Genomic DNA, 20,108 nt, shown 5'->3' with positions numbered 1-20,108 from the left:
ATTTCACCCAAGACTTTTACAGCTGGAATTTACACATTTATGCATCTAGTTAAAAGTAGTTTCAACTAGAAAACCAATCTGGAAGCATATTTAAGCAGACTACTCAAATTGAACTCTAGATCTCTAAATTGGAAATGTCAATTATTACCTCAGATTGCCTGCAGCTGACATAAAGGATCACTTGTATGTTTAATCGCTGCATCTAATCTCCATATATTCATCTGCTAAACTACAACAGCAGAGGTGAAAGAAGTGAGAAATGAAGAATCTCAGAGGCCTTTTATGAGCTATGACATGAACAAATAGTTTGAAAACAAGACGAGTACAAATAGAATGGCCTTGTTTGCTGCAGTCACGCCAGCATCAATCGCTTTACACAGGAACAAAAAAATAGAAGCCTCAGCAGGAAAGAATTTCCTTCCTCAATGCAGCAAAAGAACAATCTACACATAGGAAAATATGCAAATTATAATACCTCAAGATGAGAAATTTAGATGGAAATTGGACGAAATTGCGAGCAACTGAGCAAGAATGTAAAAAATTAAAATGCTTGGATGCCAACAAGCAGTTCACATCAAAGAATTGAGCATACAACAGAATGCACTTCTATTGTCCAAAGAAGTGGACTTGCATAAGAATGAGTCAATTCTAATGGCAAAAGTCACAAAACACAGGACTTCACTAAAAGCAATGCTAAAGACATCATAAATATGTGGCTGATAGAGAGTGCGACGCCTGAAGATGCTAAATGATATGCGAGGATCCATGTGGTGGACCACAGCAGCAATAGCTTCTGGTGTTCTTGTTGTGGAATATCATGTGTGCATGACACATGGCCCATCAGGAAAAAAAGTGCCTAGAGATACAGTTTCATGAAATAAACTGGAAAGAAAACAATTTATAAAATATCCATTGCCATGTATTTTCAGATCTCTGGATGCAGTTTAACATAAATAATAACCTGCAAAAGTATTAAGAAATTTTCGTGGACTGGTTATCTAGTCACTGTGGTCAAAAGGTCATGGAATATATCCCAGAGACTATTGATTTGCTTAAGAACTTGCCCTGCAGGTTCCTGCACCTGCATTTCTAATTGTGCATGGAGCCACGATATTGGTTGTGACACAAGTCCAAATCATGAGCATAAACCATATGGAATTCCAAAGGACATCTTCCACAATTCCACAGGCATCACCAAGTGAAGTGAGCGAAACAAACCACATGGTACAATGATGAAGTCTAGATTTTCCAGGGAAGTTGAAGAAGAATACATCGATAAATCAGTTTTTGAAGGAAAACAAGATCCCATAAATAAAATTTAGGATACATCACTCAGTTTCCATTCTACAACAACCGGTGTCATGTCACATACCAATAAGGTAAGAAGGGGTGAACAACCTCCCATGGTAGTTAAATTCACTGATCTCCCTCAAAAATAAATGGTGGCATCAGGAAAACTTGTACAGATATGATCAGCTCCAAATGATATTGCAGAGATAAGTGCAAGAAAATGTTGATGCTTGTCCTTTTGTCCCAGAAGAATCATCCAACCATGTCAGATACTCATCTTCATCATAGTTGTACGGTCATCAAATTCTCAGCAACACTCTCGTAGAATTTGCAAGCAACCTACGATGCCACCAATAGAACTCACCCACTTTCTCGCTTGCAGTTCCCAGGCAAGAGGTATCGATGCCGGTCAACATTCTGAAGTATATAACTAGGAAGGTGAACAGCAGAATACGAACTAGGTATCGGCCCCAACTTGGCAATGATCTCTTGGAATGTATACTCTTCCGGAAGCATGTCAAACAGGTCTGCTCCTCGGCAGATCACATCTTGAATCCTCGAAGGATTCAAGTAGTAGGCAAATCTCACCCGATCGACATGGCTATATGCCTTCATCTTGAATATGAATTGGCTTATATGACGGAAGCAGAAGCTGCAGTGCCACCCTGAATCAGCAAATAGATCATTGGTCTGCCGGAAATGAGCATATCTGGTCTTCCCTGCTTGGTACCTGTGAACCGAAGCCCTCCAGCTTTTGTCATCAAGGTAAAACTCAAAGGAGTAGAGATAGTTCCGGAGCTGGAGATGAAGCTTATCGGGAATCTCATCGCACCATCTCAGGAGGTCGATCGTATGGCCACTTGGGATCTCGTCGACATCGGACATGATCAACAAGTCATCATCTTCAACGCCTGCAAACCTAATAAGCTGATCCAATGCCACTCGCTGGTATGATTCCTCAACGAACGGATTCTCCCCCGTGACAAACCTCCCCCCGATGGTGCCGTAGGTCAGCCGCGATTCCACGAACTTGAAGCGGCTCCGGTTGCCAGCAAAGACGAGGGGTTTCCACAGCCCAGTGAAGGTGGAATTGGACTCGAGGAGGACGAACTCTGAGACGTAAGGGCTGAGTTCGTGCCACCGGATCTCGAGCATGTCGAGCTCGTTGCTGAACAGAACGGCATCGAAGACCCGACGGGGGGTATCACGCATGCCCCAGCCGTGGAGCCGGCAGAGGCGCTCCATGGAGATGTTAGGGTGGTAGTAGTGGGGGATGGTGCGGAAGGGCTTGGGAGGGGACTCCCAGATGGGGCGGAGGAAGTAGGTAATCTTCTGGCCATGGAGGTAGATGATGAAGATGAGGACGGGGACGCCCATGAAGAGCAGCAGGAATGCCTTGAGATCGAACCCCCGGAGAGCGCACCGCAGCCGCGACATGCTCAGCGCTGCCCTCGACGTCTGCTGCAACAGAAATCAAACGATCAGAAGGGTGAAATCGAACCCAACAGATTGGGGAAATGGGAGTTCTTGCAGTTCAAATCTCCAAAGCCGAGACTTATTCTCATTCCAAGAACAAATGAGAGAATCCACCATCATTTAGGGTTTGAAAGCGGAAATCATAGAAGAAATAACCAAGGTTCCAGTCTTGAAACCCGAACAGAAGACAAAGAAGCAACACAATTAGATCTGAAACGAGGGATAGAAAAAGGTGAATCACCTCGCCGCAGACGTCCTCGCAGATGTCGTCCGTCTTCTTAGAACAATAGTAACCCGCTTCCGGCATAACGAAAAAGATCGCTTCTTTTTTCCTCGAAAGGGCTCGGAATTCCAGGCGCGGCGCGGATCAGATCACAGCCGATCGCTGGAGCGCAGCGACGTCCGGCCGTCCTCTCCTCCGCCCCTCCCCTGCCCTACTATCGCTGCTGCTGCTTCTTCTTTTTCTTCTTCAAGTAAAACTTATGGTCTTAATCCCAAAGAAACCGCCTTATAATAGCCGTTCTCTTTCTCTTTCTCTTTCTCTTTCTCTTCTATCTCCGCCCGCTCTCTATCCTCGCCTCGCCCTTCTCTCTCTTCTCCCTCGTTGGTTTGTTGTTTTGTCTCGCTGTAATGTTGTTGTGTCTTTGATGTTGCATTTGATGACAGATATAGCGCCCATTTCTCCCCCCCCCCACCCTAATATTTACAGATAATGCCCAGCGCACCTCCGCTTCCCATTCAAAATTCGCTCATCCATCCCCATAGGAAACGCAGGAAAAAAACCCTTCTTTAATGGAGAAAGGAGTACGACCGAAAAGATTAAGCATAAAGGAAGCAGTTTGCGAGTGCTATTCCCAACTGTTGCTTCCTCGAGCAGGGGAGAGAGACCGGAATGTGGGATGGGTCGAAGGACGAAGTATATACCCGTGAGGTGAGCATGCGGCGCGGATATGGCCCGGGGAGAGAGAGGGTGTGTCGGTAAAGGCGGTGTTTTGTTCGTGTTGGCGAGCGAGGGTTCCATGGGCGGCGCGGCGGGGAGACACACTCTGGCTCACGTTCCAAGACCGGCCTTCGTCTTCTCTCTCTCTCTCTCTCTCTCTCTATCTCTGCTACGTGTCTCCTCCTCGAAATAATTGCTTGGATCTGCCCGAGACGAATCCACCAATGTGGCTCGTCGCATGTATTGCGACGCTGTTTGATTATTATTATTATTATTATTTAATATTTATTTACTTATACGATCCTAATATTTATAATTATTTTTTTATTTTTATTTAATCATAAGAATTTATATATTTTATTAAAACATCTAAATTGATTAATATATTCTTGTCTCATATTTAGGTATCGGTTTGAGTATCATATATACCAATTTGATATTAAAATTTAATCATTTACAATCAATTAAATATTTTGCACATATCAATTTGAATTGTTATGACGTAATAGTGTGGTGAAACTAACATTATTATTCTAGATGAGTATATTTATATGATATTCCAAAAAAAATGAGAATTCATGAAAAAATAAATAGACTCGCTTAAGATGATATGAGATTTACATACAAAAAAAGAAGAAGATATAATCAGAAATATAATGCACTTATATTGATATAAAAGTCACAAATGACATACGATAAACTCGAGACACGTTTCGATGTCATTCAACATAAATCTTAAAAAATATTATAATGAAGGCTAGAGAAAGAAATCTACGATGGAAGATAGATTGACTAGAACTTCTTCGAGTTGAAAGATTCATAGATGAGTGCTACGTGATTTAGACCAAAAATAAAATAAAATAAAATGAAATGAAAGACTATTCGACACCAACAGTTGCACCAATTACAAACTCTTGCAAATTAATGAACCAGACATTTCTATGCTCGATTGACTTGGATTCCATCAGTAGACTTCTCCACCACTTGCATCTTTCTTTCTCCTCTTCTTCCTCTTCTCTTGCGCGTCGATAAACGTAGAGGTGGTTCCAAGAGCACCGTCAGTGGCTCGTATTGCACTTGGATGGCTTCGTTGCTGGTGGTGGTGACGCGGAAGAATATTTTGACCCAGCACAGCCTTAGATAGTCTTCGGAGTAAAAGAAGGTGAGTGGAAGAGTAAGAGCTCCATGTCTCTCTCTCTCTCATCCACGAGACTTCAACTCGCTCGCTGTCTCACCTTGTCTTCTTCCTTCGGCCACTCAGTGTTGCTGTTGTATCAAGCGACTGCATGCACACATATGATAGAAAAAGTCTTCGTGGATAAGCTCACGTCATGTCTTTAATGTTTCCTTCCAACTCCGTCACCCAATGGAGAAAGAGGAAGATGATGACACCGAGTTGTGTCATTGTTATTGTCATGGCCACTTCAATCTATTTAACATTCATCGTCCTATCTCGACACTTTACACATTAAATATCAATCTCTCGTCTCTCTATTCTATACACTTCATCTTATTCCTAAGTAAATACTACTAATATGAGGATAACAAAATCGAGATTATTTCAACCATTTATTCTCATTCATGAAATAATCGATTGATCGGGTTCGATGTACGATAAATTTTCAATCAACAATTTATTTTTATTTTCGATCTAATCAATCAATCTCATCCGAATTTGATGACTATATCCTTTGTTCATGTCCGAATACGATAACTATGCGTTTTAAAGACACTAAACGCATTCACAACTTTTGTGGTCGAAGAGCATGGAAATTAAATGAATCATACACTTGCCTGTGGTGTGCCATTTCCCTCTGCACTATATCTCATCGGATAATTATTGGTTGGTGGATGTTGTTTTTGCAGTGCAGTACTTCTCTTCTCTTTCAAGGTGTATGGGTGAGGCTACATCGATCATGGACGGCTCACGGGTGCCGAATTGGTGGCCTCGATTGCCACCCCAAAGTGGCTGTCTTCTCCACACCATTGGTGGTGATGGATGGCAGAGCATTCACTTTAATGCAACACCCCTACCACATCTTCTTCCTAGCATTTTTTGCTTTCACAAGCATCTCATGACCCTAGAAAACAAAAGGGATGAGATCAAATCAAACAAATTGCACGAACTTTAAAGAGCCATTGATTAATTATAGAGTGAGTCTTTCACACGAGTGTCCCACCCACCAATGACTTTAAAATGCATCAGATCATAAAGAAATAAATAGCCTTGTTTGCCCTAGAAATTGTGAGGAAGGTGGTTGTCATGCTCATAGGCTTTGGTTCCTGTGATTCTCATCATGGACTTTTGTTTTCTAGCTGCAGAATGTTCTCTTCTTGGTGCATGTCTTGGATTATACCTACTCTTTTCTTCTTCCCCCGACTAGTGTTTCCCTTTTCTTTTTTGTCATTTAAGAAAGGAAAAACTGGTCTATGTCAGATGAACAATATGGAAGCCATGGTGGTGGTCCTTCGGCTGCTCTCACCCAAAACCCATCTGCTCCTGGCCATGCTTGACAGTGATGGAAATACTCGAAAAGCACATGAGGGAGGGTTCATGACAACTGGCCCAAGCTGGTGTTCCTCACCAGCCACACTGTTCATGGCAGATTAGGTTCATCACCTCACTCTCCTCACTCCAATTACCAGCAGAAACAAAACCCTGCACAGGGAGGGATCAGAAGACTCATGACAGCAAGTGGTGGCACTTTCCTCGGACTAGTTTAATGATTTGTTGGGTATTCAAACCTAACTCAGCTTTGCCTCCAGCCAATTCTGCTCACTTTACTGATGCAGTCTCAGGGAGAGTATGTGCTGCATGCATTGTTTGCTTGCTAGCAGTGGAAAACTTCACCTGCTCTTTGCAGCTAAGCATGAGAGATCAAAGCTCGGTAATGTTCAAGATATCAGAGTTGTCCAACCACCAATGCCAAGTCTCAGTCCCAGAAGACACTGATGCAGACAATGTTTGGCTGCATGAAGGTCATTTAGACAGTACACAAGCTGAGCTTGAGATTTCCCAAGCTCATTGAGGTTTTGGCTTTCTATAGAATAGGAAGGAGGTATACAAATCAATATATAATCTAAAGAAGCAGAATGAATTCAGTCAATGATACTATTAGCTCATTCCATGGAAGCATTCCAGTTTCAGTAATGATGTCATTGTAGTTGCCAAGAAACATAAATTCGGATGACCTCAATATGCAAGTTATTTTATGGTAATTAAAATATGCTGAAGTGCTACTACATGTTTTGTCTGTTGGACCACAAAACCTAACCTTTGGGCCACTTGAAAGGATGGTAGTTGACTGTCTTGATTTCAGGTAATCAACCTAACTAGCTCCAGCAAATCTAATATGAGTTGTCTGAAGAAAGGCATAGGCCAACTGGCTTTTTAAGTATTCACTCAAGCTTAGGGAACAGATAGGATTAAATAATGCTTTGTCAACCTTTAAGGTTTCACAGCAAACTGCCAAAGTCTATGAGCTCAAGAGTTCCAAGTTCTGCTTTTGTAGCTGTGATGATGTCAAGCACAGAACACAACTGGAACATGGAAGTTGTAGTATCTGGTTAAGGTGTGATCTGAAAGCTTCTTAAGATACAAGAGGAGATCATGTTTGCTGACATTGCTTTTTATATCTTATCGATAAAAAATTTCAATTATCTATGAATGATTTTGAGAGTCCAAAATGATCTGCTTCTTAAAAATCTCAATAGAAAACAAGAAATGATGACAGACTCTTGAGTTTGAGATTTTACCTGCTCCTCAAGGGAAAACCTAATTTCTTGTTTGACATCAAGTCATTACCATCATGCTTGTTTCAAAGACACAGACATAAAAAAAGAAAAAAAAGAGATTATTAATTGAACTTGTTCTTTTTTGTTTCTTGTTGTAGGAAACATGAAGAACAAGAACAACACTAAAGAAGGGCCACATTCTCTTTGCACAAGACATCATACTGATCCTGTAGCCAGGCATTTAGGAACCAATGGCTTTCTCTCATAAGTAAATATGATAGACTTTTGGCCACTCTTAGTTGCTTGCATCAACAAAAGTTGTCATTAGGAGTTGACTTTATTGTCTACATGACATGGAATGTTGTATTTTTTTTGGTGGTTTGTCTTTGCCCAAAGAGATTTCCATTTAGAATTCAATTTTCTGCAAACATATCATCAATCCTTACCTTGGCAAGAACAAGTTTAAGATCACAACTTCCCTTTTGGCACTGCAGAAGAGATAAGATTCATCAGACAATAAAAACCCTGCAGTACATAAAGATCTCAAAATATACCTGATTACTGCTACTGAAATTATGGAAAACAGGGAGTTTTTATTTCAGATTTCTCACAAATTTTTTTAAAAAAAGTTCAAACAATGAAATATATTTTAGTAATATATAATCTATGAAATATTGTAGCTACAAGCTTGATGTTTGTGAGATTTAAAAAAAATGAAAAAAGAAAAATTCTCTGCCACATTTCTCCAAGCAACATGTGGGCAACTCTTTTATTATTAATTTTCTTTTGGAGAAAACACATTATTTTTCTTCAGCATAAATATTGATCCAGCAAGCAAACCTAAACCAACAATAATGGATTATAGGCATAGTACTGATGGATCTAAAGAAAACAATTTACCTTTTTTTTCATTCGTATTCCTCCACAAATAAGCCAACTGAACCCACAGACACCATTAAGAGATACCTGTGACACCTGTGTTGAACCTTCTCAGTGAAGATGCCAACTCCATGTTATTTGATGAGCCACCAACTAGAAATGTATCAAGTAATGGCACATCTGCAGAAGATTAATTGGCCTGCTGAAATCAACAATTAATGGGCTACATGGATTCTAGGCATATATTATTAAGGGATGAATCATTTTAATTCTCTACGTAAACAACAATTTACCTCATCTACATTCCTATTTCTGCACAAACATGCAAACTGAGCCCACAGACTTCTCAGTGAGGATGCCAACTCCAATGTATTTTGATGGGCCGCAAGTAGAAATGCACCATTGTGAACACATTTGCAGAAGATTAATTGGCCTTCAATCCCCTGAAACAACCATATAGCCAACCAGATCAGATTGCAGTGGACAAATCAGATTGAGACATTTTAATTTTATTTATTTTTGCAAGCATTATTTGTGCATATTATATCACACCCCTTCCGATATCCATTTGAAAAGAGCCAATCTCCTTGTAATCTCATGTAATCCCATAGGACTCAAAAAGAAAAGAAATGAGTTAATCAATAAGTAATAGTAAATGAACGAGCAAATGTATGAACAAAATGTTGCCATTGCTTCGTTAAAACATAATCGGAATCTCACAAACAAACAATGTGTGAGTGTTACAAAATTAAAAAAAGAAAAGACTTGATAAGTTCTAAATAGTTATCCAATAAAGAGTTCAGGACAGCCCATCATATATACAAAATCATCGTGCATAAGTGCCCATGTAATACTATTTTGACCCTTTGTCATTTGAAAGTTCTATGATGCTTAGATGGTTGGATCGTATCTTAGTTCTAGAAAATCACACCCGGGTTGGAGGCTCCGCAATTGTGTAATTTGATTTCTGCACGGTATTTGTATAACAAGATGATTATAAGTCAAAAACAATAATAAAACTTAAACAAAATAGGACTAACAAACTTATTGCAATGTTTAAGACATGAACAAATAAACAACATAGACATTTTATCGAACACCTTTGTTACGAATGGTGCAATGACCAACACAATGAAAATAACTCATCAATGACGATGTTAGTACGATGGAGGAATAAGATATAAGGAATTGAAGCATGAAAAAGAGTGGCTTCGATAGCAACCACATAGAGAGCAACCCACGAGAAATTTCATGGCAAATTCCCCACCTCCAGCAGAAAATTAGTGAACTAAAGTTGGGATAGGTTGACTGCTAATCGTGAACCTAAGAATTCTCAATGTCCAAAGGCACAGACGTACAGGTGGGACATGCATAAGAAGGATCCATACATGTCGTCTTCCTTCTTTAATTGCATTTGGCCGTAGCAGCAGAAAGGACCAAAAGCGCCACTCACCATCGACAGACGAGTACGAAGCTCTACCTTCTCAATGCGAATGGGTCCAAACGATGGCCAGATGGATGCAGCAACTGCACGTCCCACCGCCTCCGGTCCCTCCCCCTCTGACCCTTTTCCTCCGTATGCGTTCCTCCTGTAAAGCCACTGCAACTAATGCTTGCGTCTGCACAACTCAAAACCTTGGAATCCTGCAAGATTTTGGACTCTAAAATAAATCTTGATGTGTGTCTAATGCTTCTGCTAGTTTTTATTCAGATAAAATCTTAATAAGTTCATAATAATTCTTAGGATCAAATCTCAAAAACTTCATTAAGTTAAGGCTAATCGAATAGGATTAATATTACTTGATGTTTTCCTAATTCCATTTCCTCATCGGAAGGAAACTGTGTCGTGATGTGCCTCTGTCGACTTTGAGACTGTTGAGAGACACAGCCAGACAATGACAGCTGGTAGAAGGGAATTTGTTCGAATTATTAGCCTGCAATATATCACAAGAAAAGGTCTCTCTTCGATCAAAGAAGACATCAATCTTCGGTAAAAACAAGGAAATCAAAATTAGATATTGATGACAAGTAGTAGTCGAATCCCCTGTTCTCATGTACAAACTACGTACTAATACTAGTTTATGGTGATTCTAATTGATACATGAACACACTGCAACATGGTTGCATGGATTCTGCAGTATCCATCCATGGCGACATCTCCGAATCACATAATCCAATACAACCGCTGATCCAAATGCAAAAGAGGAAGCAATCGCTGCAGCAACACGATGCCTACACCATGGATCTGCAGAGGGGGCAGGTGGCGTACAGGTGAGACAGCCACCTCTCCAAGCACTCTCTGTGGAAGAAGTGCCTGCATGCCGCCACCTGGCTCACCTCCGCCGCCGCCTCGAAGCCATGGAGGCACACGCAGCACTCTCCGTCGTCGACCCCACCCTCGTGCCTCCACACCACGACGCGTGCTCCGACGTCTGGCATGCGCTCCTCTTCCCCATCACCACCACCGCCTAATCCGATCATTCGAACCACCGCCCATCTGACCCCGTCCACCAGCAGCGCCACCGGGAGCAAAGCGTAAGCCAGCAGCGCGAAGGGAAAGAAGGCCTCGGCGGCGCTCGGCAGGTTGTGTAGCCCCATCTCTCTCCCACCTTCTCCCTCCTCCTCACCCCACTGCTGACATGCAACCTCGGCAATCGTGTGTTTATTATAGCGGGGTGGATGAATTCCGCGTGGTACCACCACCTGATATGGAGGAAGAAGTTGGTGGGAAGCTTACACATGCACGCATCTCTTCTCCTCCCACTGTCAACGGGGGAGGAGCAGTGACTACGACGGGGAAATCCTTCGCTCAAAGCAGACAAGGAAAGCCAGGTGGCGGTGCCGCGGAGATGAAGTGGTGGTGCACCAGCAAGAGGACAGGTGGACAGGCCCAGACGCGGCAAGTTCCGCGTCCGGCGAGACATGTGTCTGGGGACATGTCCCAATCTATACTAACCAACAAGAAAAGCCCAAATCATTGTGAAGGTAAACTTATATTCGACCAATTAATTCTCCATCTCCATCACCTCTATTCGACCTATGAAAAAAAAAAATATTTTTAATTAGATTAAAAGTAGGGCGATTTCCTCAAAAAAAAAAAAAAAATCTCAATTTTCAGACTCTAAATGTTCCTGTCGTGTCATTTTCATGTGGCCGCCTTTACCTCGCCAGTTAGGTCCCACTGTTTTCGTCCTCTTATGACCAAGCATCGAAGGGGAGAGATGAGAAGAGAAGAGAAGAGAAGAGGAGCCAAAATATGAAACGAGAAAAGAGAAGAAGGTGAATGAGACAGCTACACGAAGACGATGGGACAGAAGCAAAGACGGGGGCTTCGTCTACAAGCGCCGCCGCAGGCGGAGCAGGATCGGCCGGCAGCCAGCGGACCCAGAGGCGGAACTGAGGCGCTGCCTCCATGACCTGAGAGATCGGTACCGGCGAGAGCTGGCGCAGTGGGACCGCCTCTCGCCCGACTTGCTCTACCCCATCGCCGCCGCCGCCGCCGGGGGTGGATACCCAGCGGGCAGTCGTCGACGACGTGGAAAGAAACCAGGGTTCGGTAGGGCTTTAACAAAAACAGGGTTTACGTGTTGCAGGTGGAAGCGCAAGAGGCGGTCATCGGAAAGCTAGCGAAGGCGCGCGCGTACGTGGGAGTCGTTGTGCAGGGAGAAAGAAGGGAGCTAGGTCTCTTGCGGCTTCGTTATCAGATGGACTGATACGAGAACAGGATCAAAATTTACATGGCCACAAAGGAGTTGTATCTCCATTTTAAGATTATATAATCCAAAGCAGGTTCTTTTCCTCTTACCATCGAGAGTACATAATTTATATCGATTGGTGATACCTGTTGAATCGATCACGTTCGGAGTCACCGTGTTCTACAGATTGGTGGCTTCATCACCATCTCTTCGATATGTATGCCTTCTCAGCGTCGGCCATCCGATCTTGGAACATTTTCCACTCTTTTCTACACCGATCCTGTACCTGCCGGATGTGACGGTGACACAGGTTTCTTAGCATCAGTATAAGGAGATCAAAAGACATGAAGAAGCAAGCAATATATTCCGTACCCCCTTCCATGGTTGTTTTCCATTCTGTTTCTGTCCCTGTGATGACATGGAAAGAGGAAGTTAGAGCACAGAGAAACATAGTGCTGCTGCTCATCATCGACTCATCTGCCTACCTGGTTACCAAGCGTAGGAATCCCTTGGTGAACGATCCATTGCGAATCCACGACTCCAATTCTCTCGTGAGCCCCCTGGATCGGAGTTGCGAAAGAAATTAAACTGGAGTATCAAAATGCAGCACGAAAAGGTCCGGTTGTCGACGAAGTACCTCCACGCATCTCCGAAGAGCAAAATCAAGACCCCATCCGTGAACCAAGTCGTTCTGCATTGATGATAATGGCGTTCGAAGTTGCATATGAAGGAATGGAGAGAGAGAGAGAGAGAGAAGGAAAAGAGATGAAAATACCTGAATCATATGCCATGCACAACGCCAGGCATCTCGGGAGAACACAGTCGCCATTATCTCGACGAACCTATACAAGGGATGAGAAACAAGTCTTGAGTGACTATAAAGTGGTAGAAATGAGACAAGTATGGCTTCGTACGCAGCACAGGGTGGAAGATGAGGGTCGGAACACCGGCCATGTTTCTCCTTTGTTTCTCTGTCGAAAACCAACCATAATGTTAATATGAATCTTTTGGGAACGCAAGGATTCATATTCTCATGTAACTCTTTATGCCGGTCTAATAAAATGTGGTGGTATTCTAATGAAAGGAAAAGAGAGTGGATAAAATAGATGAATTGAATCGAATGAGAACTCACTTATGGACTTCGCTTCCCTCTCTCCGCATCGTCATTAGCCATGTTAAGTCTTTACTAGGCTGTAGGCCAGGTTGTGAAATCTCCAGCCCATGTTTCTTTACCAGCTTAATGTATCTGCAGCGGCAAACCAATTTCTAATTTACAGGTGCATCAAAAATTTAGCATGCATACTCAAGCAGGGAAAGCCACACTTACTCTTCGGCATCAAAATGCTCGACTCCTAGATCTTCATCCCAAATGAATATGAACTCATATGAATCCACAATGTCGGGGTGCAAAAACCGTTTTGCGAACCACCTTGAATCAAACAGGAGAATCAGAATGTCTAAATAATTCAATTGTCACCCGTGCTGCAACTCTGTGTAAGAAGATTTGAAATTCTTCACTCACCATTTAGTTTGTTTTCTGGCACTAACATGAATAGCCCGCTTTGACCATTCAAATTCATCCCACTCACTTGTCCGTCCATCATAATGGAACAACATGATTGTAAAATTTTCCGAGAACTACAACATCAAATTTCTCACAAGTCAGATGCAAACTTGAAACGTAGTAATAATTTGCATGTCAGTGCCTAAGAGATGCATTATACTATCAAGACTCTGTAAAAAAGAATCACAAGTACTTTTATTATGTAAGACTATAAGCTAGACTTCCTCTGCATGATCTCAGGAACATCCTTTTAATAGGTTTGTTGCATAGTTCAAATGCCAATATCTGAAGGTTCTTAAAAACTTGAGCATATGAAATTCTATATCTCCTTTGGCGAACTATTTAGCATCAGATATGAAGATGCACAAAATCATATTTCAACATATGCTGACCATAAAATACGTTCAAATTATACCTGAAGTGGGTTTAGTTATGGAAAAGAAATGTGGCATAAAAAGATTAATTTAAGCCAAGTCCTCAGAGTGGGTGGTGGAGTGTACTACGTCGCATGGGTGTGACAATCTGAACTGAAGTTTTTGATTGAAAGACCAAGATTCAGAAAGAGGGGAAGAAGCGTCACTCAGAACAAGCTACATCAGCTTGACAGCACTCACTACCTAGAGTCATTAGGCTAGCAGTTAAAAAAGGGATCACTTTAGGTGCTCCTCCACTAACCTTTTTAACTGCTGCATCGATGTTGTGTTTCTGGTCATATCCAACTGTGAAAGTTACTAGGTACTTCTGCTGTATCTGAAAATCCTGAACATCAACCATATGTTTCCTTAGCAGAAACAGAAAAAAAATGAACGCGTTAAGCATAAAAGGAACAGAAGTAGAATGATCCATAGGTTTTTCTCGGTTGGTTGCTTTCATCATGCAAAGTTCTTTGCAAGGTAGTAAGACAGTTATCTAGCATCAATCATTTATGAAAACTAAACCAATGCACTTCTCCAGCTAGTGAGTAAATTACCTACAACTAAGCTGATCAGCAAAAGTGAGTAAATTACTTACATGATCAGCAAAAGTGCAGTGTTATTAGGTTCAGCATTTATACAGACAATCTATGAAGAGATCACAAAATATCAGTGCTTTGTGGATTATGCATAAATGGAAAAAATATTCACAATAAAGTTTAAACATATTACACTGTCAGTGTTTCTCTATTAATCTAAAGAGCCACAGCAACTCCAAACTTGCAACAACAACAAAAAAAAACCTCCAAACTTGCATAGCACATCACAGAAATTACATACGGAATACCCAATTGCAGAATTGTAATTGGCTTTATATGACAACAATGCTAATTAGTCAGTCTCATGCATACATATCCAGAAGTTCATGCACAATGAGATAGCTTGGGCGAAACTAGTGTTATAATGAAATAAAGGGGTTTATGGTATTCTCATTCTCATGTATATGTAAGGTAGCCAATATATACAAATATTAGCCCATCTTACAAATGAAAAAGAAAGAAACTGAAAATTTAGTTCTTACTAAAATGAAATAATGCAAAACAGATTTGAGATTTGAATATGTTTAGTACAACGATTGTGTCCAATTGGAAAGATATATCTATCCTGCCAAGCATACTATCAGCAACTACAGTCAGTAATATAAAGTTTTCATTCAAATAATCTAAGATGCATATAAAATATCACACAATAACAACATAAAGCAATACCAATATTCAAGTGAAAAATAACAATAGCACTTACCTCACTTGGATTCCCCCACAACCTTCGTGGATAAAGATCTGACTTGGATACGATGATATTTGGTGGGAGCCTTTCTGCACCTCGGGGATTTTTAGGAACGTAGATCTAGACCATTTAAAAAATCTGGTAAGGATATGGTCATCAGTACAGGAAAATTGAAGTACCAATCTTCTCAATCTGATACACATCCCATTGGATTGTTTTAAGAAAGACTATGAAACAGATTGCTTAAACCAAAGCATCTTCATTGAAACAGATAAATTTTGACACTTTCGTGGATGCACTATAATTTAAATTATTCATTTGAAGACTGTTAGGGTTAGGATATGACATCTGAAGTTACAGAAGGGTCCTTTCTGATGAAATTGACTGGAACAAAACTTTACTTCCAAGACTTCGTTCTAGGCTCATTTACTTTTATTGATGTTCCTATTTAGGAACCAAGGAACAGTTACTTATGTTAAAAAAGAAGCACAAATTTTAATTATTGCACAAATGCCTTAGGAACCAAAATTTGATGTTACCACAGCTGTAACATAAAAAAACAAAGAAATATAGAAGACCATCATAAAAATTACACAGTTATTGCTGAAACTATCCTAGATCATCCTACCTATTCAGGTTTCAACATAAATCAAGAAACTGCATAAGGCAAAATAATTAAAAATATATATTTTTTAGAATTTAGTAGATCTTTTCATTCTTTTTCTGATTTTCCTGACATGTTTTGATTATTTTGAACAAGTTCAATATTGACAGAGGTCATGCCATCAATTAAATACTGTGTATATTACTGAGAATTTGACAAAAAAAATACTTATCCACAAAAGAAATTTGAAGTATATCTCACAGTTAATATACTATTTAAGATAAATACCTTTGAGGTATCATTATAATGTACTGTTGAGTTGTTTCCGTTGTGACTATGTATAGAAGGCCAAGTGTGATTCAGCAATGCTTGGGTTGCAAAACCTGAATTCTTGTCCTCAATGCATGTGGTGATGCTACCAGCCAAGTGGAGCTGCCAAATTAACCAGGTAAAATCCTTATGTGTAATACTGCAACAGAACATGTATGTTCAGCAAAAGATAGAAGTGTACCTTTGGCATATTAGCTGTTGGAAAGGAAACTCCAATAAAAAAGCCTATAACGACTCCAACAAATATGTTTATAATAATTCTCATACAGTCATTTGGATACCTAAGAAATCCACTGCAAGCCATAACAGAAAGTGACAACAATCATCAAATCGAATAGAAGATTGAACGAAGATCAACAAATTTCAGAACTTTCATCTGCCATAAGAACTTGAAGCCAAAGAACAGTTAAGCTACAAACCTGTGCCCCATATTTCCAGGTTTTGCCATGTGTTTTCAGATCACAAAGACGGACTGATTCTTGCAATTCAAAGCTGCTCCACATTGCTCAGAAAGTTCATAATTACTTTCTTCAAAAGGACAAGTGGGCCTTCATGAAAACCTAAATTTATAAAAGATACTCAAAAAGAGGTAAAAACAGTGTAAGTTGCTCTAAGCCCAACAAATAACTGAACATCTCAAGCATCAAAAAGTTGACCGACATAGAAGTATATATCTAATTAAAGTGAAAGCATCTTATTCAAAGCAAATTGTTACTAACAAAAAAACCACAAGGATTTAAATATCAATGAAATTGAAAGCTAGAGAAATGAGCACCAAAAGACAAAAAAAACACCATTGACTCCTCAGCTCAGATGGCTTCATCAGATAGTATGACACATTGTAAAAGTTGATATAGTGCATCAATGCTGCTGAATTAGCTGAACAACCGAATTCAACAGGAATTCAAGCACAAGTTGCAGGGCAGATCGGCAGAAAAGAAATTACATATCAAATGGATCAGAGAGGGCAGGGTTTCCTTACAAATAATTCACGTTAAAATTGATCATTATTCCTATACAATTCAAACTATCTATGGAGTATTAGCCATAAAAATTTGGATATTTGTGAGTGAGGAATAATAGACATTTATTTATCTTGCAATTCTGTCCGGTGATAAAACAAAAAATAACAACTGCCCTCAGTTTGCAATGAAGTTGATATGTCTATCACATTACTATTAGTTAGAACAACCAGTATTCTATGATCTGACTTTCCACCATTGCTCTAGTACCTACCGGTCACATGCTTTTCTCAACTCATCGAGTCTGAGTCAACTGTCCTTCTTAGTGGAGGGAAAGATCACACGTGCAAAGGTGCATAAAAGGTCAAATTTTGGACTCATAAGCGGTGCAAATTCTAAGACAAATGAGGAGGGCTGAAAGAAAGGACACAAATTTCTTACTTTATCATAAAAGCTTACTTTCAATGCTGAGGATTCTATCAGAGAAACTCCTCATATAGGATAAAAGTTAAAGAACAAAGACACCACATACTAAAGATTGGGTGTGCAGAACATTTCTGTTCATGTCCTTGCTAAATCACCTAAAATGAAATGTGGTTTAATACGTCAACAAGATATAGCCAAGTTGGTTGTCCGGCTGCAAATTCATAATGAACGCGCCGCTATTAACGACACATTACAGAAAAATCTCTTCTTGCACGAGATGGGTGTTCGTCAAACGAACCCCAGATGCTAAAGCTTCTATTTCTAACTGCGTTGACACGGTTCATGTACAATCTACGATGTGGGGAGAAGAGGGAGAGCGGTTAAATTTTATCACATCAATCTAAATCAAATCCACAACAAATAGCAGCACCAAAAACCCATCTTTTGGTAAAAATGGGAACTAATCCGCCGAGTCGTTGACTAGAGCAACAAACGAACGCCCAAATTTCATCCAAGCTCTCAACAACAGATCCCAATTGACTCGACCGGGGAAGGGGGAATAAAGAAATTTCGCACCTGAATTCGATGGCGGACGCGATGCAGGCGAACGACAACACGCTGCTCACCGGTGAGCGGAGGAGTGCCCTGGTGCTGCTTCCGCTTCTTCCTCTTCCGCTTTCCTCTCCTTATGGAGAAGATGGCAGGAAAGGGGAAGGGGAAGGGAGAGATACGGGGAACTACGGAGTCCTCGTGTGATCCGTGACCGGCGTCTCGAAGAGGAGCAGCAGAACACGAGGAAGCACGAAGAGTAACGAGAAAAATACGCAAGTGGAGTTCGACAGCGTGGAATTCAAGTTCGGCTGCGGAGGAAACAACAACGAGCGAAGCGAAGAAAAGAATAGCCCTCTTCACTCCGCCCACCCCCCCCTCTCTCTCTCTCTCTCTCTCTCTCTCTGTCGGTCTCCCTCTGTCTCTCTCTGGGGTCCGGAAACGGCTTTCTTGTCCTGTCCTTCCACTTATCCTTATCCCCGAGCCAGCCAGACTCGTTTGCCTTCTTGGGCTGTTTTGTTTCTAAAAACGGAAAACTTGTTTTGATTTCTGAAAACAGAAGCCTCGTTTTTGTTTCTGAAACATAAGACCTGAACCATTTCACAAATCCGAGAACTGTTTCTGCTTTCTTTTATTTGTTCTGTTACGTATAAAGCAAAAGCAATTCAAAATAAACATGGAACCCGGTTGGGGGTTGGGATCCACCAAGAAAATAAATCTCACAAGAGACTTGAATATTGTAGTAAGACTGCATTAATTTTATGAGTAAATTTACATCCATACACAAATTACCAAAGGTTGATTGATTATGATAATAATCAATAACCATATAAGCCATGACAATAGTTGATTATGATGATAATAATATATATCATCTTTGACTAAAACCATATAAAAGAAAATGATATAATTAAATACAAGGTATGGGGATGGGATACTTACAAAGACAAGGTTTGGAGGTATCTATCCCTCTCATCTGCCCAGAGTATATTTATCTGCAAGCTTATCTGTCCACAATGGAACTCTTAGTAGTATCTCTAGCAAGCATAAAAGCAAGTGGGTGGACTCAATAAGCATAACAACAAATAATCTCTAATCTCTAGCTATTTACAAAAAGAAAAAGCTGCACTCAAACAAGACTAAAACTAAGCTCTCTGTCCATAATTAATTGACATGTAAATATTTAACTACTAAGAACATGTGGGACACTCCACAAAAATAAGAACCAAGCCTGGGGAATATGTTGGAGAGGTGATGATGCACTTGGGTGAAAGCTGCATGGTTAGCTAATCACATGGTAGGATGCTTTAAGAGAAATAATAATAAAAAAAATGTGTCGAGAGCATTAAACCATTAAACGCATGGATGAGGTACTTGTTTGGAACACAAGGTAGAGTGTGATGATTGAGTCCCAGCTGGATCGATACGGCACAGCCTGCATCAGAGAGTAAAAGTTTGTGATCATGAAAGGGATATATACTTGCATCCTAAGTTGGGCTCCGAGGAGGATCCCATGCTCGGGGATCTGAATAAGTCAAAACAAAATATCACAAGAATTTAAACAAATCAACAAATACTACATCGATCGGGAAAGAATAAAAGGAAAGGTCAACAGACAGGCTGACTTGAATATGGATGCATAGCACAAGGGATCATAATGCCAATAAACATGAGTTGACAACAAGTGGAATTCTTACCATCATTCAACGAGCCATGAAGAAATCAGGTATCACAGTGCAATCTCAGAGATTAAAGTAAAAAATTGCATTGTAATTCCTGTACTTGTAATATAGGACTGGACAAAATAATGCAAAAATTGAACATAATTTCCAATACACCAGCTAGAATAACAACCTCAGTTGATATACAAACCAAAACTCCAAAATCATTTACCAAGATTGAAATGTGAAGAACCTTAAGAAACACCTGGAGTTAATGTGATGAAGAAAACAACAAAT

General features: G+C 40.5%; 1 protein-coding gene, 2 long non-coding RNA genes and 1 other non-coding gene across 6 annotated transcripts; 1 reads left to right on the top strand and 3 right to left on the bottom strand.

Annotated features, from left to right (window-relative positions):
- Positions 1-427: 427 nt before the first annotated feature.
- Positions 428-3,437, bottom strand: LOC135624958 (uncharacterized). 3 transcript variants are annotated; one of them, XR_010491850.1, is made up of 3 exons: positions 3,008-3,437; positions 1,373-2,751; positions 428-443 (listed from the first exon to the last, which is right to left on the bottom strand). XR_010491850.1 is itself a non-coding variant. In XM_065129115.1 (2 exons), the coding sequence occupies exons 1-2, from the start codon at positions 3,071-3,073 to the stop codon at positions 1,651-1,653; spliced, it is 1,167 nt and encodes a 388-aa protein (XP_064985187.1). In that variant the 5' UTR covers positions 3,074-3,437; the 3' UTR covers positions 1,223-1,650. The 3 variants fall into 3 exon arrangements, 2 of the variants coding, with proteins under 2 accessions (XP_064985187.1, XP_064985188.1); XM_065129115.1 differs by lacking the exon at positions 428-443 and having other exon boundaries at positions 1,223-2,751; XM_065129116.1 differs by lacking the exon at positions 428-443 and having other exon boundaries at positions 1,223-2,748; positions 3,008-3,436.
- Positions 3,438-7,491: 4,054 nt separating this feature from the next.
- LOC108951571 (uncharacterized) lies at positions 7,492-10,994 on the bottom strand. The gene is made up of 3 exons (XR_010491849.1): positions 8,614-10,994; positions 8,342-8,500; positions 7,492-7,929 (listed from the first exon to the last, which is right to left on the bottom strand). It is a non-coding gene; the product is annotated as an uncharacterized LOC108951571 (long non-coding RNA).
- A 17-nt stretch (positions 10,995-11,011) lies between these two features.
- LOC135624957 (uncharacterized) lies at positions 11,012-12,338 on the top strand. The gene is made up of 3 exons (XR_010491848.1): positions 11,012-11,305; positions 11,492-12,109; positions 12,202-12,338. It is a non-coding gene; the product is annotated as an uncharacterized LOC135624957 (long non-coding RNA).
- LOC103968450 (uncharacterized) lies at positions 12,059-18,577 on the bottom strand. The gene is made up of 15 exons (XR_001976054.2): positions 18,178-18,577; positions 16,633-16,761; positions 16,395-16,506; positions 16,172-16,315; positions 15,295-15,399; positions 14,255-14,338; positions 13,538-13,653; positions 13,343-13,444; positions 13,148-13,261; positions 12,930-12,986; positions 12,791-12,857; positions 12,653-12,706; positions 12,501-12,575; positions 12,388-12,423; positions 12,059-12,301 (listed from the first exon to the last, which is right to left on the bottom strand). It is a non-coding gene; the product is annotated as an uncharacterized LOC103968450 (transcript).
- Between the last annotated feature and the right edge of the window lie 1,531 nt (positions 18,578-20,108).

The sequence above is a fragment of the Musa acuminata genome, chromosome BXJ2-10, assembly GCF_036884655.1.
Source record: "Musa acuminata AAA Group cultivar baxijiao chromosome BXJ2-10, Cavendish_Baxijiao_AAA, whole genome shotgun sequence".
Taxonomy (NCBI): Eukaryota; Viridiplantae; Streptophyta; class Magnoliopsida; order Zingiberales; family Musaceae; genus Musa; species Musa acuminata.
Note: the sequence above shows the minus strand (reverse complement) of the source record. Positions and strands in the feature narration are given on the sequence as shown.

Bases quoted from the DNA above. Each gene is read 5' to 3' on its own strand.
- LOC135624958 (XM_065129115.1), bottom strand. From the start codon at position 3,073: ATGCCGGAAGCGGGTTACTATTGTTCTAAGAAGACGGACGACATCTGC. The intron at 2,752-3,007 runs GTGATTCACCTT...TTTCTGTTGCAG, and splicing joins GCGAGGACGTCTGCGGCGAG to CAGACGTCGAGGGCAGCGCT.